This window comes from Mustelus asterias, chromosome 18 (genome assembly GCF_964213995.1).
Source record: "Mustelus asterias chromosome 18, sMusAst1.hap1.1, whole genome shotgun sequence".
NCBI lineage: Eukaryota > Metazoa > Chordata > Chondrichthyes > Carcharhiniformes > Triakidae > Mustelus > Mustelus asterias.
In genome coordinates, this window is record NC_135818.1 from 81,732,582 (window position 1) to 81,757,716 (window position 25,135).

The 25,135-nt window shown below is 46.0% G+C and overlaps 1 protein-coding gene across 43 annotated transcripts in view; it reads left to right on the top strand.

The window, feature by feature from the left end:
• The window catches only part of nrxn3a (neurexin 3a), a 1,279,906-nt gene that overhangs the window by 265,527 nt on the left and 989,244 nt on the right, over positions 1–25,135 (top strand). For 42 of the 43 annotated variants that reach the window (XM_078234441.1, XM_078234442.1, XM_078234434.1 and 39 more), the window contains 4 exons: positions 2,185–2,304; positions 16,066–16,447; positions 19,741–19,931; positions 21,116–21,289. In XM_078234441.1, coding sequence (XP_078090567.1) covers positions 2,185–2,304; positions 16,066–16,447; positions 19,741–19,931; positions 21,116–21,289 — 867 coding nt within the window. Of the gene's footprint in view, positions 1–2,184; positions 2,305–16,065; positions 16,448–19,740; positions 19,932–21,115; positions 21,290–22,761; positions 22,777–25,135 lie in introns of all 43 variants that reach the window. The other variant, XM_078234409.1, reaches the window with a different exon arrangement.

The window sequence follows — 25,135 nt, forward strand, 5'->3', positions numbered from 1 at the left end:
GAACATTCATTTCCTACCCTTGCTTGCAGCAGAGTGCTGGCCCACTCCCCCACTACAGCAAGGTTACACTCAATAACCAGACGCATGGAGTCATAGAGGTTTACAGCATGGAAACAGGCCCTTTGGCCCAACTTGTCCATGCCGCCCAGTTTTTACCACTAGTCCCAATTGCCCCCATTTGGCCCATATCCCTCTTTACCCATTTTACCCATGTAACTCTCTAAAATATATATAAATATATGCATAAATATCTCCCACTTTCTATGGCTCTGAAAAAGGGTCGTCTGGACTCAAAAGGTCAGCTCTTTTCTCTCCTTACTGCCAGACCTGCTGAGATTTTCAAGCATTTTCTCTTTTGGTTTCAGATTCCAGCAGGCCTAGTAATTTGCTTTTAACCGTCTAAATGCTTTTTAAAAGACAAAATTGTACCCACCTCTACTGCTACCTCTGGCACCACTCACCCACCCACTGAGTGAAAAATTGCCCCTCTGGACCCTTTTGTATCTCTCCCCTCTCACCTTAAACCTATGCCCTCTAGTTTTAGACTCCCCTACCTTTGGGAGCAAGGCACCCAGGTTGCTTCGCAGCCATGTTCGCCCTTGATCATGGCTTTTGTTTTGCACAAAAAGTAACCACAAAGAAAGCTGCACATAACCGCAAAGAAGGGCCAGCGAGAAATTAAAACTGAGTGCAATGCTTGTGTGAGTATAGTGGTCAGCAGATGATACAGGCCAATTAAAAACAACCACCACATCTCGACACCTATGTTGTATTTTTGTAACTGATTTCAGAACTATATGAGACCAATAACCACGGTCATCTGTGCTTGCGTTGGAGATGCATCTAGATTTAATATTAAGGTTGTGTACTGCAGCATAATTAAGGACCCCATGCACCCCGGACATTCTCTCTTCCACCTTCTTCCGTCAGGAAAAAGATACAAAAGTCTGAGGTCACGAACCAACCGACTCAAGAACAGCTTCTTCCCTGCTGCTGTCAGACTTTTGAATGAACCTACCTCGCATTAAGTTGATCTTTCTCTGCACCCTAACTATGACTGTAACACTACATTCTGCACCCTCTCCTTTCCTTCTCTATGAACGGTACGCTTTGTCTGTATAGCGCGCAAGAAACAATACTTTTCACTGTATGTTAATACAAGGGACAATAATAAATCAAATCAAATGAGAAAGGATTCAACAAGAGTTCAAATCAATCACATTCCTTAGTTGAATTCAAAATTGTTTCTCTCGAATTGCTGACAGATCTTTGTGACTCATTTGTGATCTCCCGGTCCGGCTGGTGTCTGCGGCATTTTGCTCGTTCACCTGCCTTGCTGCCTGGGGGGTAGGGGGAGGGGGGGGGTCACCTTCGGCGGGACCGGAAGTGGGAAGGGCTGAAAAATCCCCCCTCTTAGTTGCCTATTTACCTCACCACACTTTAAAACCAGAATATCAAAAAGTTCTTCAAAGTCAATGTGAATCTAAGGTGGATATTGAGACACAGTAAGAAGCCTCACAACACCAGGTTAAAGTCCAACAGGTTTATTTGGTAGCATGAGCTTTCGGAGCGCTGCCCCTTCATCCGGTGAGTCACCTGATGAAGGGGCAACGCTCCGAAAGCTCGTGCTACCAAATAAACCTGTTGGACTTTAACCTGGTGTTGTGAGACTACTTACTGTGCCCACCCCAGTCCAACGCTGGCAACTCCACACCATGATATTGAGATAGGTGGGGCATTATTGAGTTTGATGTTTTGTCACATGTTGTCTTTGTTTTGATGCCTCGTATTAGGGCTGTAATAAAGGTTTGTTTTGGAGATTTGGGAGAATAGAGTCAAAACGTCAAGCTTCTTTGCGGCAAGTGTGTGACTGGATTCGGCGGAATGAAGGGTCAGAGATCTTTGAATGAGTGTTCAAGTGAAGATGCGTTTTTTTTTAAAAAAACAATGTCAATGCAGAAATAGAGTCCGGAATTCTCCCATCCTGTCCGCCACTGGAATTTTAGCGGGCGGGTTGCGGAGAATGTGAAACCCCATTGATGGTCAGGCGGTAATTTCCGGCTTTTAGACCAGCGCAGCCAGGGAGTTTTGCCCAGAGTCTTTATTGCAGCCCTAATGTATGTGATGTCAAAAGGTTTATCTCAAATGTGCAAAGTAACACTTTTTGCCCAAACCCTTCCCCAGGTAAAGGACCAGAGACAATATATGCCGGACAAAAACTCAATGACAATGACTGGCACACAGTTCGAGTGGTTCGTCGAGGTAAAAATCTGAAGCTGATGGTCGATGAAGTCACTGCAGAAGGTACAATGGTTTATTTCCTCTAACCAGTCTATACTCTCATTTTCGATAGTAAGATAAGAGCGGATTAGATTGTCTCCCAAGGACATTTAATGAATTTGAAGCTATTTTGATTTAATGATTTGGGGAGGCGGTGGTGCCCGTGGTGTTGTCGCTGGACTGGTAATCCAGAGAGCCAGGGTGATGCTCTGCGGACCTGGGTTCGAATCCCGCCACGGCAGATGGTGAAATTTGAATTCAATAAAAATCTGGAATTACAACTCTACTGATGACCATGAAACCACTGTCATAAAAACCAATCTGGTTCACTATTGTCCCTTTAGGGAAGGCAATCTGTCACCCTTACCTGGTCTGGCCTACACGTGACCCCAGATCCACAGCAATGTTGTTGACTCTTAAATGCCCTCAGGGATGGGCAATAAATGCTGACTCAGCCAGCGACGCCCACATCCCATGAATAAATAATTTAAAAAATACATGATGCATCCAGATTAATTTGCAGCAAATAATGGCCCTTTAGCTCCTCATTTTTACTGCTACATCAGCTGGCCTGGGTAAGAATGCATTATACAATGCAGGAAGGTCTCAGTTACAATCTCCATCTGTGCCACACAAGCTAACGTGCCGGGTTTGGTGTTCAGCTCACCTTGGCATGTGTGCCGATACAACAGTAGTTTGAAAGGGCGCAACATTTACTGGGAAACGGAGCAAGGAAGGAAGGTCATTCAAACAAATCTTCGATCTTCATTTCCAGAGGAACAGAAGCAAAAGCACCGGGAGTTATGTTAAACTTGTATCAAACTTTGGTCACACCAAATATGGGCTGCTGCGAACAGTTCATGTTTCCGTATTATGAAAAGGAAAAGATGTTTTTTTTAAAAAAAGGATAATACCAGAACTGTAAAGTTAAAAAGTTTATCTTTTGGTCACAAGTAAGGCTTACATTAACACTGCAATGAAGTTACTGTGAAATTCCCCTGGTCGCCACGCACCTAACCAGCACACCTTTCAGATTGTGGGAGGAAACCGGAGCACCCGGAGGAAACCCACGCAGACACGGGGAGAACTGTTGGCATTTATCAGGAAAGATTCAATACATCGGGGCTCATTTCTCTAGAATGTGAAAGAAATGAGTGGTGGGTTTCTTTAAGATTAGGAAAGGGTTTGATGGAGTAGATGTAGTGAAGATGTTTTCATTTGCAGAGGAGATCGGAACAAAGGGTCATAAGTATAAAATAGAGTGGAATTTAGTGTTGGCAACATGAGTCCCACACATAGTTGGAGAACCGTTGGGAACTTGCTGTTGTTTTCATCTGGGAAGCCCAACGCAAATTAAGTACAATCAGGCACTTACCTGGACAGCAATAGTGTTCCCCTCCCCATTTCGATCAAGCCCCTAGTCAGGTAGGAATCCCGCCCCAAGAGCTGCCAGCCAATCGTAGGACAGCAGCTCTTTCCAGCACCAGCTGTGCTGATCATTGCCATGAATACACTGAAACCTTCATCAGGGATTGTCACTGGGACCCCTGGAGACAGGTAAGGATTGGGGGTCATGAGGACTGGATCACCAGCGATGGCAGGTCAGGGACTGGAGGTCAGATGCAAAGGCAGGAGGGTGTCTTTCAGTGACCACGCCTGACCCTTCCCGATGCCCGGTCCCTCAATTGGGAACTGAGTGCCAGTGAATGAAAACACCCCTTCCTACCAGGCCACAGGCAAACCTGACAGGAGTCTTCTCGTTGGCTTTCTGGAGGTATGGGAGACTCGTGCAAGTTCCCGTTAAATCTCTGCGCTGCTGTCCAATGATGTGGAGATGCCGGCGTTGGACAGGAGTAAACACAGCAAGAAGTCTCACAAAACCACGTTAAAGTCCAACCTGTGAAATTCTGTGATGGTTGGACTTTAACCTGGTGTTGTGAGACTTCTTACTGCTGTCCAATCCCAATGGGCTCTGGGATGATTGCTCGGTAGTGGCTCGTTAATGAACCCAACTGACTGCCAGTGGGCAGAATTCCTGGATTGGGCCATTCCTGCTCACCGCTAAACATGGGAGAGTTTTTCCGTCACTAGGGTCCAGTTGTGGGGACTCCCACTTGATTGTCATTCTGCCCACTCTAGTGGTTTCCATTAAATTCCACCCAAAGTCACTCATAAATTCCTTAGGGAATTCAGGAAAAATGTCTCCACCCAGAGAGCAGTTAGAATGTGGGACTCTCTCATGCAAGATACAGTTGAGGCAACCAGCATTGATGCCTTTAAGAGGAAGTTCAATAAACAAGGGTGGAAACAAGGAATGGGAGGATTTGATGATTGAATTCGATGAAGAAAGGTAGACTGGGAGGAAGGGAGACAGTGGTGTAGTGGTAATGTCACCGTCCTGCTAATCCAGGGGCCTAGGTCTGGGGGTATGGGTTCAAATCTCACCATGGTAACTGGTTCATTTTAAATTCAATTGATAATTTGGGAATTGGAAGCTAGTATCAATAATGTATCAGTCATGAGGAGCAACAGTGATCAGTGATTTGTTGGGGGCGGCACGGTAGCACAGTGGTTAGCTCTGCTGCTTCACAGCGCCAGGGACCCAGGTTCGATTCCCGGCTTGGGTCACTGTCTGTGTGAAGTTTGCACGTTTTCCCTGCGTCCGCGTGGGTTTCCTCCCACAGTCCGAAAGACGTGTTGGTTAGGGGTGCATTGACCCAAACAGGAGCCGGAGTGTGGCAACTAGGGGAATTTCACAGTAACTTAATTGCAGTGTTAAACAAAGAACAATACAAGCTTGCGCTGCTCATGTGCCCACTAGACCATTCTTTTGTATCCCTCTATTCCCAGTCTGTTCATGTGGCTATCTAGATAAGTCTTAAACGATCCCAGCGTGTCCGCCTCAATCACCTTGCTTGGCAGTGCATTCCAGGCCCTCACCACCCTCTCTGTAAAATACGTCCCCCTGACATCTGTGTTGAACCTTGCCCCCCTCACCTTGAACCCGTGACCCCTTGTGTTCGTCATCTCCGACCTGGGAAAAAGCTTCCCACTGTTCGCTCTATCTATGCCCTTCATAATTTTATACACCTCTATTAGGTCGCCCCTCATTCTCCGTCTTTCCAGGGAGAACAACCCCAGTTTACCTAATCTCTCCTCATAGCTAAGACCCTCCATACCAGGCAACATCCTGGTAAACATTCTCTGTACTCTCTCCAAAGCCTCCACGTCCTTCTGGTAGTGTGGCGACCAGAACTGGACGCAGTATTCCAAATGTGGCCTGGCCATCGTTCTATACAGCTGCAACATCATATGCCAACTTTTATATTCTATGCCCCGTCCAATAAAGGCAAGCATGCCATATGCCTTCTTGACCACCCTCTCCACCTGTGCTGCCACCTTTAAGGATCTGTGGACTTGTGCACCCAGGTCCCTCTGTGTGTTAATGTAAGCCTTACTTGTGACTAATAAATAAACTTTACTTTAAAACCTATCTGCTTTGTTCATCTGGCAGTAAGGACACTCCAGTAGCAAGCAATAAAATATCTAACTCCACCAGGTAAATCAAAGAAAAGGTTTAATAATGAAACTTCATTACACCACCACTTGGGCTACTCCCTGGGGCACAAATGCTCCCTACATTCCCCACCTGCTTTCTATTTATACCAGGTGAGCTGACCAACATATCACTTTGCCATTGGTTACATGGTCTATGGGGTCAGCTGAAAGCTCACATCATGCTATGATTGGTTACATTACAACATGCTTCATTAATCTGCCATCCATACCCTGGTCTGCCCCATACGTAACTCCAGACTCACAACAATGTAGTTGACAATGGGTGGCACAGTGGTTAGCACTGCTGCCCCATAGCACCAGGGACCCAGGTTTGATTCCAGCCTTCGGGTCACTATCTGTGCGGAGTCTCCATGTTCTCCCCGTGTCTGAGTGGGTTTCCTCCGGGAGCTCCGGTTTCCTCCCAAAGTCCAAAGATGTGCGGGTTTGGGGCATTGGCTATGTTAAATTTTCCCTCAGTGTACCCAAACAGGCACCGGAGTGTGGCAACTGGGGGATTTTCACAGTAACTTCATTGCAGAGTTAATGTAAGCCTACTTGGGACCAATAAATAAGCTTTTAACTTCATCCCAAGATGTGTAGGTTGGGGGGATTAGCGGGGTAAGTACGTGGAATTATGGAGATAGGGCCTGGGTAAGATGCTCTGTCGGAGAGTTGGTGCAGACTCAATGGGCTGAATGGCCTCCTTCTGCACTGTAGAGATTCTATGAATCTTAATTACCCTCTTAAATGACGAAGGAAAGTCACTCAGTTCAAGGGCAACTTAGGGATGGGCAAAAACTGCTGGTCTTACCATGAGTGAATTAAAAAGCAGAATTCCTTGTTATTGCATTGCTGTTGGTGTGAACTTGCTAAGTATAAATTGGTTCCCACATTTCCTTCATTACAACAATAACTACACTTCAACAAGTACTTGATTTCTTTCATGGGATGTCCGGAGGCCAAACTGCATTAATCACACACCAGTTTATATAATACTACCAACAGGGGCTAGGGTAGCCTTGGCAACCAGGTCTGGCATTGCCTGTTTTAATCAGAAACACATTATTAAGATCACCGAGACCCCCATCACAAAACTCCCACAAAGTATATAAATAAATTGACGGTAGCTGGGAGCGAGGATAATAACCTTCGGTTAAATTTCCAGGGACTCAGTTCTTTTGGAGTTTGGTGTGTGAGAGGTTTTAAAGAAGTTTATTTACTAGCATCACAAGTAGGCATATATTAACGCTGCAATGAAGTTACTGTGAAATTCCCCTAGTTGCCACACTCCGGTGCCTGTTCGGGTACACTGAGGGAGAATTTAGCACGGCCAATGCACCCTAACCAGCACGTCTTTCAGACTGTGAGAGGGAACCAGAGCACCCGGAGGAAACCCATGCAGACACGGGGAGAACGTGCCGACTCCGCGCAGACAGTGTCCCAAGCCGGGAATCGAACACGGATCCCTGGCGCTGCACTGTGCCACCGTGCCGCCCCTTTTTTTTTCATTTTTCTTTTAAATGACATTCATATTTTAAAATGCAGTCAGTGACAGTAATTTTCATGTTATGTGGGGAGGGGTGGGTGCAGAGGGTGGAATCGATGGCCTGACACATTAAGGTGAAAATCACTTCATTGCCTTTGGTGTCAAATACCAATCTGTCCCCCCCATACACAAATACCAATCTGTATCCCTGTACACAAAAACCAATCTGTATCCCTGTACACAAATACCAATCTGTATCCCTGTACACAAATACCAATCTGTATCCCTGTACACAAAAACCAATCTGTATCCCTGTACACAAATACCAATCTGTATCCCTGTACACAAAAACCAATCTGTATCACTGTACACAAATACCAATCTGTCCCCCCCATACACAAATACCAATCTGTATCCCCTGTACACAAATACCAATCTGTATCCCTGTACACAAATACCAATCTGTATCCCTGTACACAAATACCAATCTGTATCCCTGTACACAAAAACCAATCTGTATCCCTGTACACAAATACCAATCTGTATCCCTGTACACAAATACCAATCTGTCCCCCCCATACACAAATACCAATCTGTATCCCCTGTACACAAAAACCAATCTGTATCCCTGTACACAAAAACCAATCTGTATCCCTGTACACAAAAACCAATCTGTATCCCTGTACACAAAAACCAATCTGTATCACTGTACACAAATACCAATCTGTCCCCCCCATACACAAATACCAATCTGTATCCCCTGTACACAAAAACCAATCTGTCTCCCTGTACACAGATACCAATCTGTATTTCTGTACACAAAAGTGGAGACACAGGTGGACAGAGTGGTGAAGAAGGCATTCGGCATGCTTGGTTTCATTGGTCAGAACATTGAATACAGGAGTTGGGACGTCTTGTTGAAGTTGTACAAGACTCTGGCAAGGCCACACTTGGAATACTGTGAATAGTTCTGGTCACACTATCATAGAAAGGACATGATTAAACTAGAAAGAATGCAGAAAAAATTTACTACGATGTTATCGGGACTTGATGGCTTGAGTTATAAGGAGAGGTTGGATAGACTGGGACTTTTTTCTCTGGAGTGTAGAAGGCTGAGGGGTGATCTTATAGAGGTCTATAAAATAATGAGGGGCATAGATCAACCCAAAGGAAGGGAAGTCTAAAACTAGAGGGCATAAGTTTAAGGTGAGAGGGGAGAGATATAAAAGGGTCCAGAGGGGCAATTTTTTTCACACAGAGGATGGTGAGTGTCTGGAATGAGCTGCCAGAGGCATTGGTCGAGGCGGGTACAATTTTGTCTTTTAGAAAGCATTTAGACAGTTACATGGGTAAGATGGGTATAGAGGGATATGGGCCAAATGCGGGCAATTGGGAATTAATTGGGAGTTGGCAATTAGGGGTTTAAAGAAAAGGGGCGGCATGGACAAGTTGGGCCGAAGGGCCTGTTTCCATGCTGTAAACATCTATGACTCTATGACTCTAATACCAATCTGCCCCCCCTGTACACAATACCAATCTGTCTCTCTGTACACAAATACCAATCTGCCTCCCCTGTACACAAGCACCAATCTGTATTCCTGTACACAAGACCAATCTCCCCCCCCCCTCCCCCCGTACACAGATACCAATCTGTCTCTCTGTACACAAATACCAATCTGATTCCACTGTACACAAGCACCAATCTGTATTCCTGTACACAAGACCAATCCCCCCCCCCCCCCCCCCCCCCCCCGTACACAGATACCAATCTGTCTCTCTGAACACAAATACCAATCTGATTCCACTGTACACAGATACCGTGCTGTAGGGAAGCTTTCTCAGGACTACGCAGTCTCGTGGTGCTTTGAGTTGAGTCTGGCTTCAGCCCCAACACAGACACCTTCAGAAAATACCATCACCTGGGAAGGTTTTAGCATTTCAAAGTGCCTTTGTCATGTAAACAGATGACCCTCCCACATTCGTATCAATGATTGTAATACAAATTGCATAAACCCCCACGTACAATGCAGTGAAGACCTGGAGTTGTCCCCCTGTGAAAGAGCATTGACAATGGGTCATTTGGAGATTCTAGGCCTGAGCTCTGTATTCCTCTGTTCCTAACATAAGACCATAAGACGTAGGAGCAGAATTAGGCCACTCGGCCCATCGAGTCTGACTCACCTTTCTCAAAAGCGCCAAAGTATTAGCTGGGGTGAAATAGGGTTGGTTGGAGAGCACAAAGCATCGTGTTGTTTGCCTGTTACACTCTCCAGCCGATGCTCAGTGTGCATTGAATCATCATAGAATAGAATCATAGAATTCCTACAGTGCAGAAGGAGGTCATTCGGCCCATTGAGTCTGTACTGACTCTCTGACAGAGCATCCAACCCAGGCCCTATTACACGTAACCCCATGCACTTACCCTGCTAATTCCCCTAACCTATACAACTTAGGACAGTAAGGGACAATTTAGCCCGGCCAAAGCACTGAATGTACACATCTTGGGACACTAAGGGACAATTTGAGCTGGGTAATTCACCTAACGTACACACCTTGGGACACTAAGGGACAATTTGGGATAACCAATCCCCCTAACCCGCACATCTTTGGACTGCTGCCGTGTGATAGCACCATGGACAGCAGCCTCTGAAGTCCCGGTGATGCGCTCCTCCTGACACTGATGCAGCGTAGAGGGTGCCTGTCCACCTTCTGCAAGATGCTACTGTTTGTGTACAAGTAAGAGCCGATTGCCCCACTGAACACCTTGATTGATTCCCGGCCACAGACGGACGGTTGCCACAGAGAGCCTGTCTCCATGAAGATCTCCTGAAGGCAGAAGGATAACAGGCCTAAAGAACCTGCTTTAAATTTTCTAGGATCTCTCCTGCTCCACCTCTCAGCTAAATCCAATTTTCCGGGGTCTGGTAAGATTCGGACTCCATCAGTGTCACCTTCTCTTCCTTTCTCCCTCCTCTGTTTCCACTTTCTTATTTATTAGTCACAAGTAGACTTAGATTAACAATGAAGTTACTGTGAAAATCCCCCAGTCGCCACACTCCGGCGCCTGTTCGGGTACACTGAGGGAGAATTTAGCACGGCCAATGCACCTAACCAGCACGTCTTTCGGATTCTGGGAGGAAACTGGAGCACCCGAAGGAAACCCACGCAGACACGGGGAGAACATGCAAACTCCCACTTGTGGGAGACAGTGACCCAAACCAGGAATCGAAACCCGGGTCCCTGGCGCTGTGAGGCAGCAGTGCTAACCACCGTGCCGCCCTCTTTCTAAGTATCTATGGAATTGACCTCGATGGCCAGCTCCATGCTCTGGCCATTTTCTAATGTCGGAGCCATGTCTATTCATGTTGTACAGTTGAGCTCTGACACAGAACTGAGGCTGATCAATCTTTAAAGACCTCAAAGGTAGACAATTGGTCAACAGGGAGTAGTTAGTTACACTTCCCCAATCATTTAAATGTTTAATTACAAAACGGTCTTCCTTCTGGAGCTGCAGAAACAACTATGCAGGCTCAATCACAGCGGGCTCCATCGACAATACAGCCTCTCTTCCCCCGCCTCCCCAAGGCCACAATGAAAGAAAGAACATGCACCTTTCATAACTTTAACACATCCCAAGTTGCTTCACAGATAATCAAACAGGGAGATAATTATGGGGGTGATGGTGATGTACACCGCTGGAGGGAGGCCCACACTATTTCCTGTCCTATTACATTATTATTCCTATTATGTTCTATTACGGTGGTACAGTGGTTAGCACAGCTGCCTCACACCGCCAGGGACCTGGGTTTGATTCCCAGTTTGGGTCACTGTCTGCGTGGAGTCTGCACGTTCTCCCCGTGTTTGCGTGGGTTTCCTCCGGGTGCTCCGGTTTCCTCCCACAGTCTGAAAGACGTGCTGGTTAGGTGCATTGGCCGTGCTAAATTCTCCCTCAGTGTACCCAAACAGGCGCCAGAGTGTGGCGACGAGGGGATTTTCACAGTAACTTCATTGCAGTGTTAATGTAAGCCTTACTTGTGAAACTAATGAATAAACTAAACTGTCCATTATTAGGGTGCAGAATCTGCCAGGTTCCATCATTCAATGTGCCATCTTCCCTGTTTGATGTTCCTTCTTGAAGTCCATTCCTGGCGACTCTGTGTACCTAGACATGAGAGAGCCCATGAAGTTGCATTTCTCAAATCAGACGATACTTATAGCTTGGTGCCTTCTTCATAACATGTTTGACATTGAGCTAAAATAAATGAATTGAATAGCCTCGGGAAAACAGCCAGCATAATTAAGGATCCTACGCATTCTCTCTTCCACCTTCTTCCGTCGGGAAAAAGATACAAAAATCTGAAAAGATGTACCAATGGACACAAGAACAGTTTCTTCCCTGCTGCCATCAGACGTTTGAATGGACCTACCTTATACTAAGTTGATCTTTCTCTGCACCCTAGCCATGACCATAACAATACATTCTGCACTCTCTCCTTTCCTTAGAGTCATAGAATCCTACAGTGCAGAAGGGGGCCATTTGGCCCATTGAGTCAGCACCGACCACAATCCCACCCAGGGCCCTATCCACACAACCCCATGTATTTACCCTAGCTAGTCCCCCTGACACCAAGGGGCAATTTAGCATGGCCGATCCACCTAACCCTCACATCTTTGGAGGAAACTGGAGCACCCGGAGGAAACCCACGCAGACACAGGGGGAATGTGCAAACTCCACACAGACAGTGACCCAAGCTGGGAATTAAACTCGGGTCCCTGGCACTGTGAGGCAGCAGTGCTAACTACTATGCCGCCCATTATCTTCTCTATGAACAGTATGCTTTGCCTGTATAGCGCACAAGAAACAATACTTTTCACTGTATACGAATACATGTGACAATAATAAATCAAATCGAATCAATTGGCCAAAAGAGAAAGTGCTGGAAAATCTCAGCGGGTCTGGCAGCATCTGTAAGGAGAGAAAAGAGCTGACGTTTCGAGTCCAGACGACCCTTTGTCAAAGCAAGCAGGACCCTGACCTTCCGGTTGCTTGTGCCATTTTAACACACGATCCTGCTCCCATGCCCACGTGTCTGTCCTTGGCCTGCTGCAATGTTCCAGTGAAGCTCACCGCAAACTGGAGGGACAGCATCTCATCTTGTGGCTAAGCACTTTACAACCTTCTGATCTCAACATCGACTTCAACTCTTCTCTCAAATCAATTGGCCTTGATCACATCAAAATAAATCAGTCCTGATGCGAAATGTCTTCTGTGATCGGTACAATGCAAAGCTTATCAAGTCACTTCTAAACCCACCTTCCCACAGGCTTTTATTGACGGTATTTTCTTGGGGAGATGGGAAGTGTTCAGGATTGTTGGTTGAGAACTTATCTTGTCATTGACGGGATCGGCCAGCAGATGGCATTTGGTGACTGTGGAGAGCTGGAATTCCCAACCCCGACAGTCAGGCACGATTGTTTCATCTTTTACAACACAGAAATATCATTAAAACGAAAGCGTTAAGAATCGTGACGAAGCAAATCGTGGTCCGCAGCATCTTGTGCTCCAGAGTTAATTTAAAGTCCAAAGATGTACGGGTTAGGTTGATTGGCCATGCTAGTGTCAGGAGGATTCGCAGGGTAAATCTGGTTACGGGAATAGGACCTGGGTGGGGTTATGATCGGTGCAGACTCGATGGGCCGAATGGCCTCCTTCTGCACTGTAGGGATTCTACGATTCTAAACCCGCACGCAAGCAAAGGTGAAGAGAGAGTTGCCAAGCAACCAGGAATTGGGTTGGAGAAGGGTGGAGTGAGAAATTGGCAAAAAGAGGAAGAGTAACTTCATGTTGCAGGAGAAGAGGTTAGCGCTGCTGTCTCACAGCGCCAGGGACCCGGGTTCGATTCCAGCCTCGGGTCACTGTCTGTGTGGAGTTTGCACATTCTCCCCGTGTCTGCGTGGGTTTCCTCCGGGTGCTCCGGTTTCCTCCCACAGTCCAAAGATGTGCGGGTTAGGTTGATTGGCCAGGTTAAAAATTGCCCCTTAGAGTCCTGGGATGCGTAGGTTAGAGGGATTAGCGGGTAAATATGTGAGGTGGGATTGTGGTCGGTGCAGACTCGATGGGCCGAATGGCCTCCTTCTGCACTGTAGGGTTTCTATGATCTCTCAGCCTTGTTCTGCTGTGAGGTCAGGCTAGGCTGCATTTACATCGAAATTACATTGTCCACTGATTTGATTTGGTTTATTATTGTCACATGGATTGGGATACAGTGAAAGGTATTGTTTCTTGCACTCTGTATGGAGAAAGCATACCGTTCATGGAGTATATGGGGAGAAGGAAAGGCGAGGGTGCAGAATATTGTGTTACAGTCATAGCTAGGGTGTAGAGAAAGATGAGCTTCATATAAGGTACTGACTCGACAGTCGTGAAGTAAATACATCCTTCGGTGCAATCCCACACCGAGTGGTGCATTAAAGTGACTTTTTGTTCATGATTAATCAAACTGTAAACACATATGGATGCTTCTTCCTTTAGCTAAAATAAAATCCAGCTGTTTCCGTTCACAGGGTGCTTATTAGATTTTGGGTTCCTTTCATAAAATGAGTGACTAAAGGGGAACTGAATAACATAATGTACTACAGAGCAGGTTCACAGAATCTCATTGGCACAAACTGGTCCTAAACTAGACATCTCAAGATGGTAGACTTTAGTGGTTCCCTTTTGTTGATCTGAGGTGAGGATTTAAGCACCTTATTAGGTTTATGTTATTGCACTGGCAATCTGACCGTTTGGACTGTTTTTTCATCTGATTTTTTCATGGGATGTGGGTGTTGCCGGCAAGTCCAACCCTCGCTGCCCTTGAGCTGAGCGGACAGTTAAGGGGAGCAGGAGTCACATGTGGACCAGACGGGGTGCGATTGGCAAGATTTTCTTCCCTAAAGAACACTAGTGAACTAGATGGATCTTTACAAGAATAGGAACAGGAGTAGACCATGCAGAGCTCAAGCCTGTTAGAAACATTAAAAATAGAAGCAGGAGTAGGCCATTCGGCCCTTCGAGCCTGTTCCTCCATTCATTTTGATCATGGCTGATCAGCAAATTCAATATCCAGATCCCGCCTACCCCCTTCCAATATCCCTTGATCATGGCTGAACCGTGGCCTAACTCTATATACCAGCCTTTGGCTGGTATCCCTTAATACCTTTGTGTAACAGAAATTAGCAACTGATGCAGCATTGACTGTCATTTGTAGAAGAGAGTTCCTAACCTCTACCACCCTTCGTGCTTCCTAATATCTCTCCTGAAAGGTCTGGCCCTAATTTTTACACCATGTCCCCTGGTTCTAGAATCTCCAACCAGTGGAAATAATTTGTCTTTATCTACCCTGTCTTTTCCAGTTGGTATCTTGAAAACTTCGATCTGATCACCCCTTAACCTTCCAAATTCTAGAGAAAACAGGTCTAATTCGTATAATCCTCCTCATGACGATCAATAATAGTTTCATGGTCACCATGGCTTTATATTCCAGATTTTATTAATTGCACTTAAATTCTACCAGTAGCCTTGGTGGGACTTGAACCGGTGTCTCCGGAACATTCCAAATTACTCTGACGAAGGGTCATCTAGGCTCGAAACGTTGGCTGTCCTCTCTCTCCACAGATGCTGTCAGACCTCATGAGATTTTCCAGTATTTTCTGTTTTTGTTTTATTCCAAATTACTACTTCAATGAGATTACAACTAAACCACCATCTCCCCCTAACAATTTGGAGACTTAAATTCCAATTCCACTATGGCAATTGGGGATTGTAAATTAAGGTAGTGAAATAAATCTGGAATAAAAAAGGATAGTATTACTAATAGTGATCATAATACAATCAGAATGCTGTCCAAACCCATTTGGTTCACTGATGTAATTTAGGGAGAAGGAGGCCTACTGTTCTCACACACTGTGACTCATCTGTGACTCAGAATTAATGCAGTTGACTCTTCACCTGCCTTGTAAATTGGTCTAGCATGCCATCCCTTCCTTCTTAAGGGCAACTAGGAATGGGCAATGAATGTTGGAAATGCCAGAAATGCCCACACCCTTTCAATGAATAAATAAAGCAAATGGAACCAGTGGAGACAAAGTAATGAAAGGTTTCCCCTGTATCTAGCTTGTGCTGCACCTGGCCCGGTTGTGCTCACTGCGAGTAGATCATAGAATCTCTACAGTGCAAAAGGAGGCCATTTGGCCCATCGAATCTGCACCGATCATAATCCCATCCAATAATTCCCGTAACTGCACATATTTACTCTGCTAATCCCCCTGACGCTTGGGTCAATTTAGCATGGCCAATCCACCCTAACCTGCACTTCTTTGGAGTGTGAGGGGAAACCGGGGCACCCGGAGGAAACCCACGCTGTCACGGGCAGAACGTGCAAACTCCACACAGACAGTGACCCAAGGCCGGAATTGAACTTGAGTCCCCTGGTGCCATGAGGCACCAATGCTAACCCCGATGCCACTGTGCCACCTTCTTGTTGTACAAGAAGTAGGGGGGGGGATTCTCCGATCTAGTTCCTCCCCGCTGCCGGCGAGAATGGAGAATTTGGCGCTCGGCCCAAACTCCGTTCACTGCAGCGGGGCCGGAGAATCTCAGCCGCGGAGGAGGCCGGAGGTTTTGGGGTGGAGGTGGTTTGGGGAAGGTGGGGATTGAGCTGGACAACACCAATGATGATGTGCTTTATTTGTGATTTCAGGTCAGATGCTGGGCGACCACACGCGGCTGGAGTTCCACAACATCGAGACGGGGATAATGACGGAACGGCGCTTCATCTCCGTCGCCCCGTCCAGCTTCATCGGGCACCTGCAGAGCTTGATGTTCAACGGAATGATGTACATCGACCTGTGCAAAAACGGGGACATTGAGTATTGTGAAATAAACGCCAGGTTCGGCATGAGGTCCATTATTGCAGATCCCGTCACGTTCAAAACCAAGAACAGCTATCTGACGCTGGCCACTCTGCAGGCGTACACATCCATGCATCTCTTCTTCCAGTTCAAGACCACTTCCCCCGATGGCTTCATCCTGTTCAACAGTGGAGACGGCAACGACTTCATTGCTGTGGAGTTGGTGAAAGGGTAAGGGGAATCCGTTTTGTGTGAGCTGGATTGGCCAATTCTGCTGTTGGTCAATGGCTCTTGAATAATGGGGCCTGTGTGAAGAGAAACAAGGGGGTAGGCGAGGCTCATAAACCTGTCAAATAAAACTCCTTCGTTTCACATCAGGTGGTCAGGCAGTCATCTGAGTGTGAATCGCAGTTTCAATCTGAACATTGAAACTGCTCCTTAAACTTTATATTTGTTTTGTCACAACAAGCTTTAAAACAAATTCTGAAAAGTGCTTGTTCAACTAGAATCATAGTATCCCTACAGTGCAGAAGGAGACCATTCGGCCTATCGACTCTATAACAGAGTATCTTACCCAGGCCCTCTCTACTGTCTCATCCCCGCAACCCCACACATTCAACATGGCTAAAACACCTAACCTGCACAGCTTTGCAGTGTGGGAGGAAACCGGAGCACCTGGAGGAAACCCACGCAGACACGGGGAGAACATGCAACCTCCATACGGACAGACACTCAAAGCTGGAATTGAACCCAGGCCCCTGGCACTGCGAGACAGCAGTGCCACCGTGATGCCCTCATTTAATACAGCTAAATCCCCAACCCTCCCACAATTAGTTATTGGTTTGTTGACTGATGCAGGAATGGTTTAACTGAATTGGTCTTGACTCTGAGTTAATTTAGTCTGGCTTCACTTGTGTCAGTGAGGGAACCTGAACGATCGTTTATTTTAATGACAAAAATCGCAAAGATAGGTAGAGATAGGGCAGCATTTTGTTCATTTCCTCCAGTCTCGCATCATAGCTTCGAACTGCTTCTTCAACCATTCCAGTATCTCTGACTCCACAAGCCTACCCCATTTTTTGGGCAAGCATTCTTTCCGCAAACTGATTCCCTGACATCATCTCCAACCCTGTAACTGTACAAGTATCTGCTCGCATTAAGCATGAGGTGGTTTTAACTTGGAATAGTGCTGCTATTCCAGTCGGTATCTAATTCATCCTCTGGGGATTGGTTAGCTCAGTTGGCTGGACGGCTGGTTCACGATGTGGAACGTCACCAAGAGCGCGGGTTCAATTTCCCGCACTGGCTGACATTATTCATGAAGGCCCCGCTTTCTCAACTTTGCCCCTCGCCTGAGGTGTGGAGATCCTCAGGTTAAAATCAGCTTTCCCATAGTGGGGAGCATCCGGGTGCTCCGGTTTCCTCCCACAGTCGAAAAATCTTCGGGTTAGGTTGATTGCCCTGGAGGGACTGGCGTGTTAAATAGGTGGGGTTTCAGGGCCTGGGTGGGTTTGTTGTCGGTGCAGACTCGATGGGCCAAATGGCCTCCTTCTGCACTGTCGGGATTTTATGATTCTATGATTTCACAGAGTCATAGAGGTGTATAGCATGGAAACAGGCCCTTTGGCCCAACTTGTCCATGCTGCCCCTTTTTTTTAACCACTAAGCTAGTCCCAATTGCCCGCATTTGGTCCATATCCCCCTATGCCCATCTTACCCATTGATGCGCGTTATCACACATCATTACAACGAAGCGACCATGTATAGTACACGATCCCAGACTGAGGGGTCCCAGACAGAGCAGTGACCTTTATACCTCTCCCAGGAGGCGGAGCCCGACTGGGATGTACCATAATAACTATAATACAGGTGTAACAGCCCAACCCTAACCCCAACGGCCACAAGTAGAACAACCCATCCCTAACCCCAACAGCAACATATATACATACTCGTAGTACTGGCCAGACCCTGGCTCAGTACTACCTAGTGGGAACCAACGATGGTTCACCACACCCATGTAACTGTCTAAATGCTTTTTAAATGAGAAAATTATACATACCTTCATCCCGTTCACCATCTTTCAACATGACAGATTTCATGTCCTTTCGAACCCCATCTGCCTACATCACAAAGGTGACCGTGCTTTAGGTTGTGGCTCTGAAGGAGCATTGGGACATCATGAGGCACCAAGTAAATGCCAACTCCCTCCTTTACAAAACCCTACTGTTCAGGTTCACACTTTGTGAAGAGATACCTGGATATGGTATCAGATGATAAAACCTACCTGTGGAACCTGAACCCCGTAAAGATAGTCAATGCTTTTGAGAAGGGGAGAAACTGAAGAGTGTTCTTCATCGAAAAAGAAAGATTAAATAATTATCAAGTGCCTGTTAACATTTTCATTGCCAAAGTAAAATTAAACAAAATGTCTGTGATAAATGCTCAGCTTTTCATTTTCCTATGTTTTAATTTTATTATTAATGATATGACTTGTATATTTCTTAAGTTGTGTAACATTCTATTCCAATTCTAATTTTTAATTGGAATTTACAAGATAGTTGTAATCTAACGGGACTAGACAGAGTTGATACAGGAAGGATGTTCCCGACACTGAGGGTGTCCAAAACCAGGGGTCACACTCTAAGAATACAGGGTAAGCCTTTCAGGACTGAGATGAGGAGAAGTTCCTTGACCCAGAGCCTGTGGAATTCACAACCACAGAAAGCAGTTGAGCCAAAATGTCTTCAAGGAGTTAGATATAAGTCCTGAATGTGGGACGGCACGGTGGCACAGTGGTTAGCACTGCTGTCTCATGCCACCAGGGACCCGGGTTTGATTCCCGACTTGGGTCACTCTCTGTGAAGAGTCTGCACGTTCTCCCCGTGTCTGCGTGGGTTTCCTCCGGGTGCTCCCGTTTCCTCCCACTATCCAAAAGACATGATGGTTAGGTGCATTGGCCGTGCTTAAATTCTCCCTCAGTGTAACCCGAACATGCGTCAGAGTGTGGTGACGAGGGGATTTTCACAGTAACTTCATTGCAGTGTTAATGTAAGCCTACTTGTGACATGAATAAATAAACTTTTGGAGCAAAGGGGATCAAAGGATATGGGGGGGGCGCGTGGAGGTGGGAACAGGCTATTGAGTTGGACGATCAGCCATGATCGTAATGGATGGCGGAACAGGCTCAAAGGGCCAAATGGCCTCCTCCTGCTCCTATTTTCTATGTTGTGACAATGTATACCGATTCCTATCTTGATGGCAAAACAGTGAATGTATTCAAGAGGCTGCTAGATATAGCGAATGGGATCAAAGGTTATGGGGAGAAAGCAGGATTAAGCTAATGAGTTGGACGATCAGCCATGATCATAATGAATGGCGGAGCAGACTCGAAGGGCCGAATGGTCTCCACCTGCTCCTGTCTTCTATGTTTTTATGTTTAATTTTTGTTTGTTGATATCCTTTGTTTCTCAGTCTGGTCTCCAGAATTTTTTTCTTAAACATGACGAATCCTTGTCTTTCTGCAGATACATCCACTATGTGTTTGATCTGGGAAATGGGCCAAATGTTATCAAGGGGAACTCTGAAAAAGCCTTGAGTGACAATCAGTGGCACAATGTAGTTATCACGAGGGATAACAGTAACACTCACACACTGAAGGTGGACGCTAGATCCGTGACACAGATCATCAATGGTGCCAAAAACCTGGACCTGAAAGGTGAGCTTCTCCCAACTTAGCCCCCTCCCAAAAGCCTCCCACCCCTCCCCCCTACAACCCAATTCAGTCAGTTCAGCTGTATAATAAATTAAATTACACTCACGTTACGATTTGGAGAGGGCCTAACCTCGCTGACAAACCTCAGGATGTTGGCGAACTGGTGTCAGTGCACCCCCCCTCCACCCCCGCCAGGAAATCGTGAAACCTGACTGTAACATGGTAGAAAAAGAGAGAAAGGATTAAATCCAGATTAGCTGGGGAGGGATTGGGGCTGACCCCGTACCCACCTCAGGAGGGCCAAGTCAGTAATTAAAATGCTAAACTGTGGTTGCGTGCCATGGATTTTGTCAGTGATTTTAGCCTGACGCCCCCAGCAGGGGGCAGAATCTTGTTGAGGTGTCAGGGGGTCACATCTGCTGGCCAGCCAATCAGAGGCTCACAGTTGTTGCATTAAGCAGTGCCACAGAGGAGGCCATGGCTGAAGTAGGCCATGGTGGGATTTGAACCCATGTCCCCAAGGCATCAGCCTGTGCCTTGGTTTACTAGCCCAATGACATTACCACTCTGTCATTGTCTCTCTTTGTATAAAATAACATTGGGCGAAATCTTGTAGCCGGCGAGATTTTCTTATCCCACTAAAATGGGCGCCAAATTCTCCATCCTTAGTTGCAGTGAGGTGTGAATGCCGGTAAGATCACGCCCATTACATCTAATATAAAGGTAATGGCCGGGATTTTACCGCCCCGCCCGCCACCGGAATCGGAGCGGGCGAGGGGCGGACAATGGGAAGGTCCATTGACCTCGGGTGGGATTTCATGGTTTCAGGACAAGTGAGGCCATAAAATCCCGCCCAAGATACTTAATTTATTGAGTTGCAAGGGGTGTGCTTTGGAACTCGAGAACCCATTGCTTCAAAGATTTCAAAAGTCTTCAAAGTACAATTTTGTCTTTTAAAAACGTTTAGACAGTTACATGGGTAAGATGGGTATAGAGGGATGTGGGCCAAACGTGGGCAATTGGGACTAGGTTAGGGGTTAAAAAAGGGGCGGCATGGACAAGTTGGGCCGAAGGGCCTGTTTCCATGTTGTAAACCTCTATGACGATGACTCTATGATTACTGCATTGTGGTAGAATTTTCCCCTTTGAGCAAGTTATTTGTAATTCTACTGTCTTTGTCTCACCAGGTGTCCTATACATTGCTGGACTGGCCCAAGGCATGTACAACAATCTGCCAAAGCTTGTCGCCTCTAGAGATGGGTTTCAGGGTTGCTTGGCCTCCGTAGATCTCAATGGAAGGCTGCCGGACCTGATTCATGACGCTTTGCATCGGAGTGGGCAAATCGAACGTGGATGTGAAGGTACAGGCTTTAGAAACGCTAGCTCAGGGTCTCTCGTCAACTCGAACAGTAGCTCAAACCCACACCTACACATGATTCCATCTGAGAAACTTTCCATTTTACTAACCGTCATCACAGTGTCTTCCATTGTAATCATTTGTTCACCACCGGACTTGTCCGTTTGATCAGTTCAGCCTCCGTTGTAGAACCTATGCCAAACTTGTACATCCAATCGACTGCTCGTGTATGTAAAAACAGGCGTGAGAGTGCTCCTTTATTTTTGGACTTACACATGTACGTTGTAAATGAGTAAATATATTATTTATCAAAAAAACAAACCCTGCCTATCATGATCTTATTTGTTTAAGAAACTTTTATTTTGCTCCCTTCACTCAATTTGCATCAAGGCACATTTTAAGTTTCATTCAAATCCATCAACAAGATTCAAAGTGCTTTAGAAGTACAGTAATGGGCTTTTGCATTTGAATATTGAGCTTAAAGAGAATAACTGGAAGGAGCGTATAAATGAGACCAGTTCAATAGCTCTTTCAAACAGTGAGCATTGGCACGATGGGCTGAATGGACTCCCTCTATGTTGTACCACAGAACGCTATATCAGTTGGCCATATGGACCAGTGGTTCCCATGTGGAATTTCCAATCTTTGCCAAGTTAGTTTTGACCACAGTGGCATTTGGGGTGCTTGCTCCTGACTTCAACCCCCCTCGGTACCAGGTAGGGTGGTGGGATGGCAGTGGATGTGACTGGGTGAGAGCTGGGGGTAGGGGGTGGGGGGCAAGTGTGGGGATTCCTGACTCTGATCCCTGCCCCTAATCAGTGATTCTGGCTCACGAGGCACGTATGTGCAGATTTCAAGCGAGGGCCAATTTGGCCACGAGACCTCTAGGGTTCAGCTTGGCGTCCAACCGAAATTCAGCGAAATCTTGCTGCCATTCTCGTTGGTAGCATCTCACAGTCCTGCCGATGGTGGACCCCCCACACGGGTTTCCCAGCGGCACGGGGTATGTTCAACGGGAAACCCCACTGACAACGACGGGACCATAAGAACCCGCCAGCACCGAGCGGTCCCCCACCAGCGAGCCGTGCGCCACCGCGAAACATGCTGCAGGGTGTGTGGGGGGGTAGGAAAATCCCACCCATTATCTGGACTGGCACGAAAAAAATGGGCAGGTGGGTGAGGTAATGGTTGCTGGCACCAATGAATCGATTCCCCACCATGAGTCACAGAATTTACTGAGAGGGAAGAGATGGGGGTGGGGAAAAGGAAATGGTTGAGAGTAAAATTGTATCAAGATTGGAATTTTCTACTGAGCCATTCCTGGCGCCAGCCAGAGGTGAAATTACTCCACTTTTTATATTCCTGGCCAAACCGCTTTTGTTTTCAACCGAGTCAATTAATTTAATTTTAATTACTTCATTTCCGAGCTCCCTCCCCAGCTCACCGGCCCCGCAACAGGTTTGAGCGAGGGCCAAGCTTCATTGTCTCGAAGTCAAAGTTAGCATCCTTCTTCATAAAAGCAATTTCCTTGTACATCTCTGATTCCAATATTGGATAACAAGAAGATATATAAATACAGTCATTTTTTTATTATTTCCTTTATTGCGTTGTGCAGATGCCATCTGATCTCATCTGTGTGAAAGTCATAGGAGAAATAAAAAGAGAAAGATGAATTTATCGGTTATGTCGGGGGCGTAGGTTGGAGGAGGTTGTGGGGGGCGGTGGGGGACAGCAAACACCTTTTCATCATGGCATTGCAATCTCATTTTGTACATGGCCACAGCCTTTCCTAAGATATCTTAATTCACAAGAGATGGGACTTTATACTTTATTAGCATTTTATCATAAGGCAGTATTAAACATCACTAACGTTCTTTTTCTACAGCTCATTCAGACTGTTCACTAACTGAACGAGTTGATTACAGTGTGAGATCAATGCGGAACTGTGGAAGTTCACATAATATTTTAATATTGGATGCAATTATTTGAGATTTGCATTAGTTGTGACTTTTGTTTTCTACGTTTGACTTTGAATGAAATGCATAATGACTCTCCAATGAATTTGTATTGTGTGTCAACTACAACCTCATCATTAGATCAGACAGATCAGCCAGCTATTGTATCTCAGTAAAAGTGGAATAGGTTCTAGACTGGACAAAGGCATCTGAAAGTCAAGTGTACGTAATACATGTTGTAACGAACGATTACTTTTCAGGATCACGGGCCTGTGCACTTTTCTCTTATCCATTCGTGGGACGTGGGTGTCGCTGGCTGACCAGCATTTATTGCCCATCCCTAGTTGCCCTTGTTTAGAGGACGGTCGTGAGTCAACCACATTGCTGTGGCTCCGGAGTCACATGTAGGCCAGACCAGGTAAGGACGGCAGATTTCCATCCCTAAAGGACATTTTCCAACAACTGACAATGGTTTCATACTGGATACCTGGCTCGATAGACTGGAACCTTTATTTTGCGTTTGGAAATGTGAAGGGTGGCCATTGAACTGAGTCACGGGGTGGGATTCTACTGCCTCGCTCATCCTGAAACTGTAAAATCCCGCCCGAGGTTAATGGATCTTCCCATGCTCTGCCCCTCGCCCACTCCGAATCCCATGGCGGGCGGGCCGGTAAAATTCCAGCCGTAGGCGCTGTTGATGAACTTTTAACAAAGGAATAAAATATTTGTTAAACAAGAAAAGGTTAACTATATTACACTACTCCTTCACCCCAATTATATCTTTACAAATATATACAATTTCGTAAGCATAACAGAAGTTACAAAGCCTATCTCATATTCTAATGTTCACAGATAGTACCAGTCCATGCAAGTCATAGGCAACCTGCGATTGGACATTGAAACCAAGTGACAGATGCCGCCCAAAGCAAATGCTATGAATTTCTCATCAAATCCTCCCAGATGCTTGTCACATCGTGAGCCGATCGGTCTCATAAAAATCTATCTTTCTCCCAAGGATTTCCAATTTCAACGCTCGAAGAATTCACTTTGGAATCTTCTCCTCAGTGGTGCTTTCTCTTGAATGTCTTCCACAAGGATCCACCTTCAGAGTTTCAACCTCTCTTTCTGATGCTGGATTTGTCACATGCATTCAAACTTCGCCTTACCCGCACACTCTCAGATACCTAGCCGTGACAATGGAACAATACTGCTTCACAGGCCCATTGTCAGGGGTCACAAAGCTTTGGCTGTCACCACTGATCTTCTGGCTTCTCATGAGCACTCTTTGCCGTGGTTCTGCTCCCCGCAGCTTTCTCTCTTTAATTCAGAGCCTTTTCCTCTGCTCCTTAATTTAACTTCACTGAAGAATACCTTGCTCTTGTTCCTTGGCTTAACTGTCTTCCTGGGACTCTGTTTTCATCCCACCCTTTGGTTTCAGGGCGTCTCTCCTGTTTTCTGGGGTACTCTGCTTTCAGCTGTTCCCTCTCCTGTGTCCCGTTTCTCCTGACAACTCCTTTCAACTGAACTAAAACTGTTTTCTTGTGTCTCTGTGCGTCTCCTCTTGTCAGGATACAGCACAGTTTCTTTACTTAGTGTTAACATTCTAAAAACCCTTGATAACACAGTTCTCCACTTCAAGGGTCATAAAACCTCATTAATATGCAGGTTGACAAACAAACCCCCCCAGACATACAGCCAACTATCTAAAATGAAACCAAAAACCAGGCTCCCACTTTCCCAACACACTAAAGCAGAAATATAAATTAAATTTAAACTTAAAGCTATAACCTATTCCTAGCACCTACAAATACAAATTACTTAAAATTCTCTAGTTCCAAACAAATATAATGGTTTGCAGCTGTCTTGACAGCAAATATGACAATAGAATCATCGAA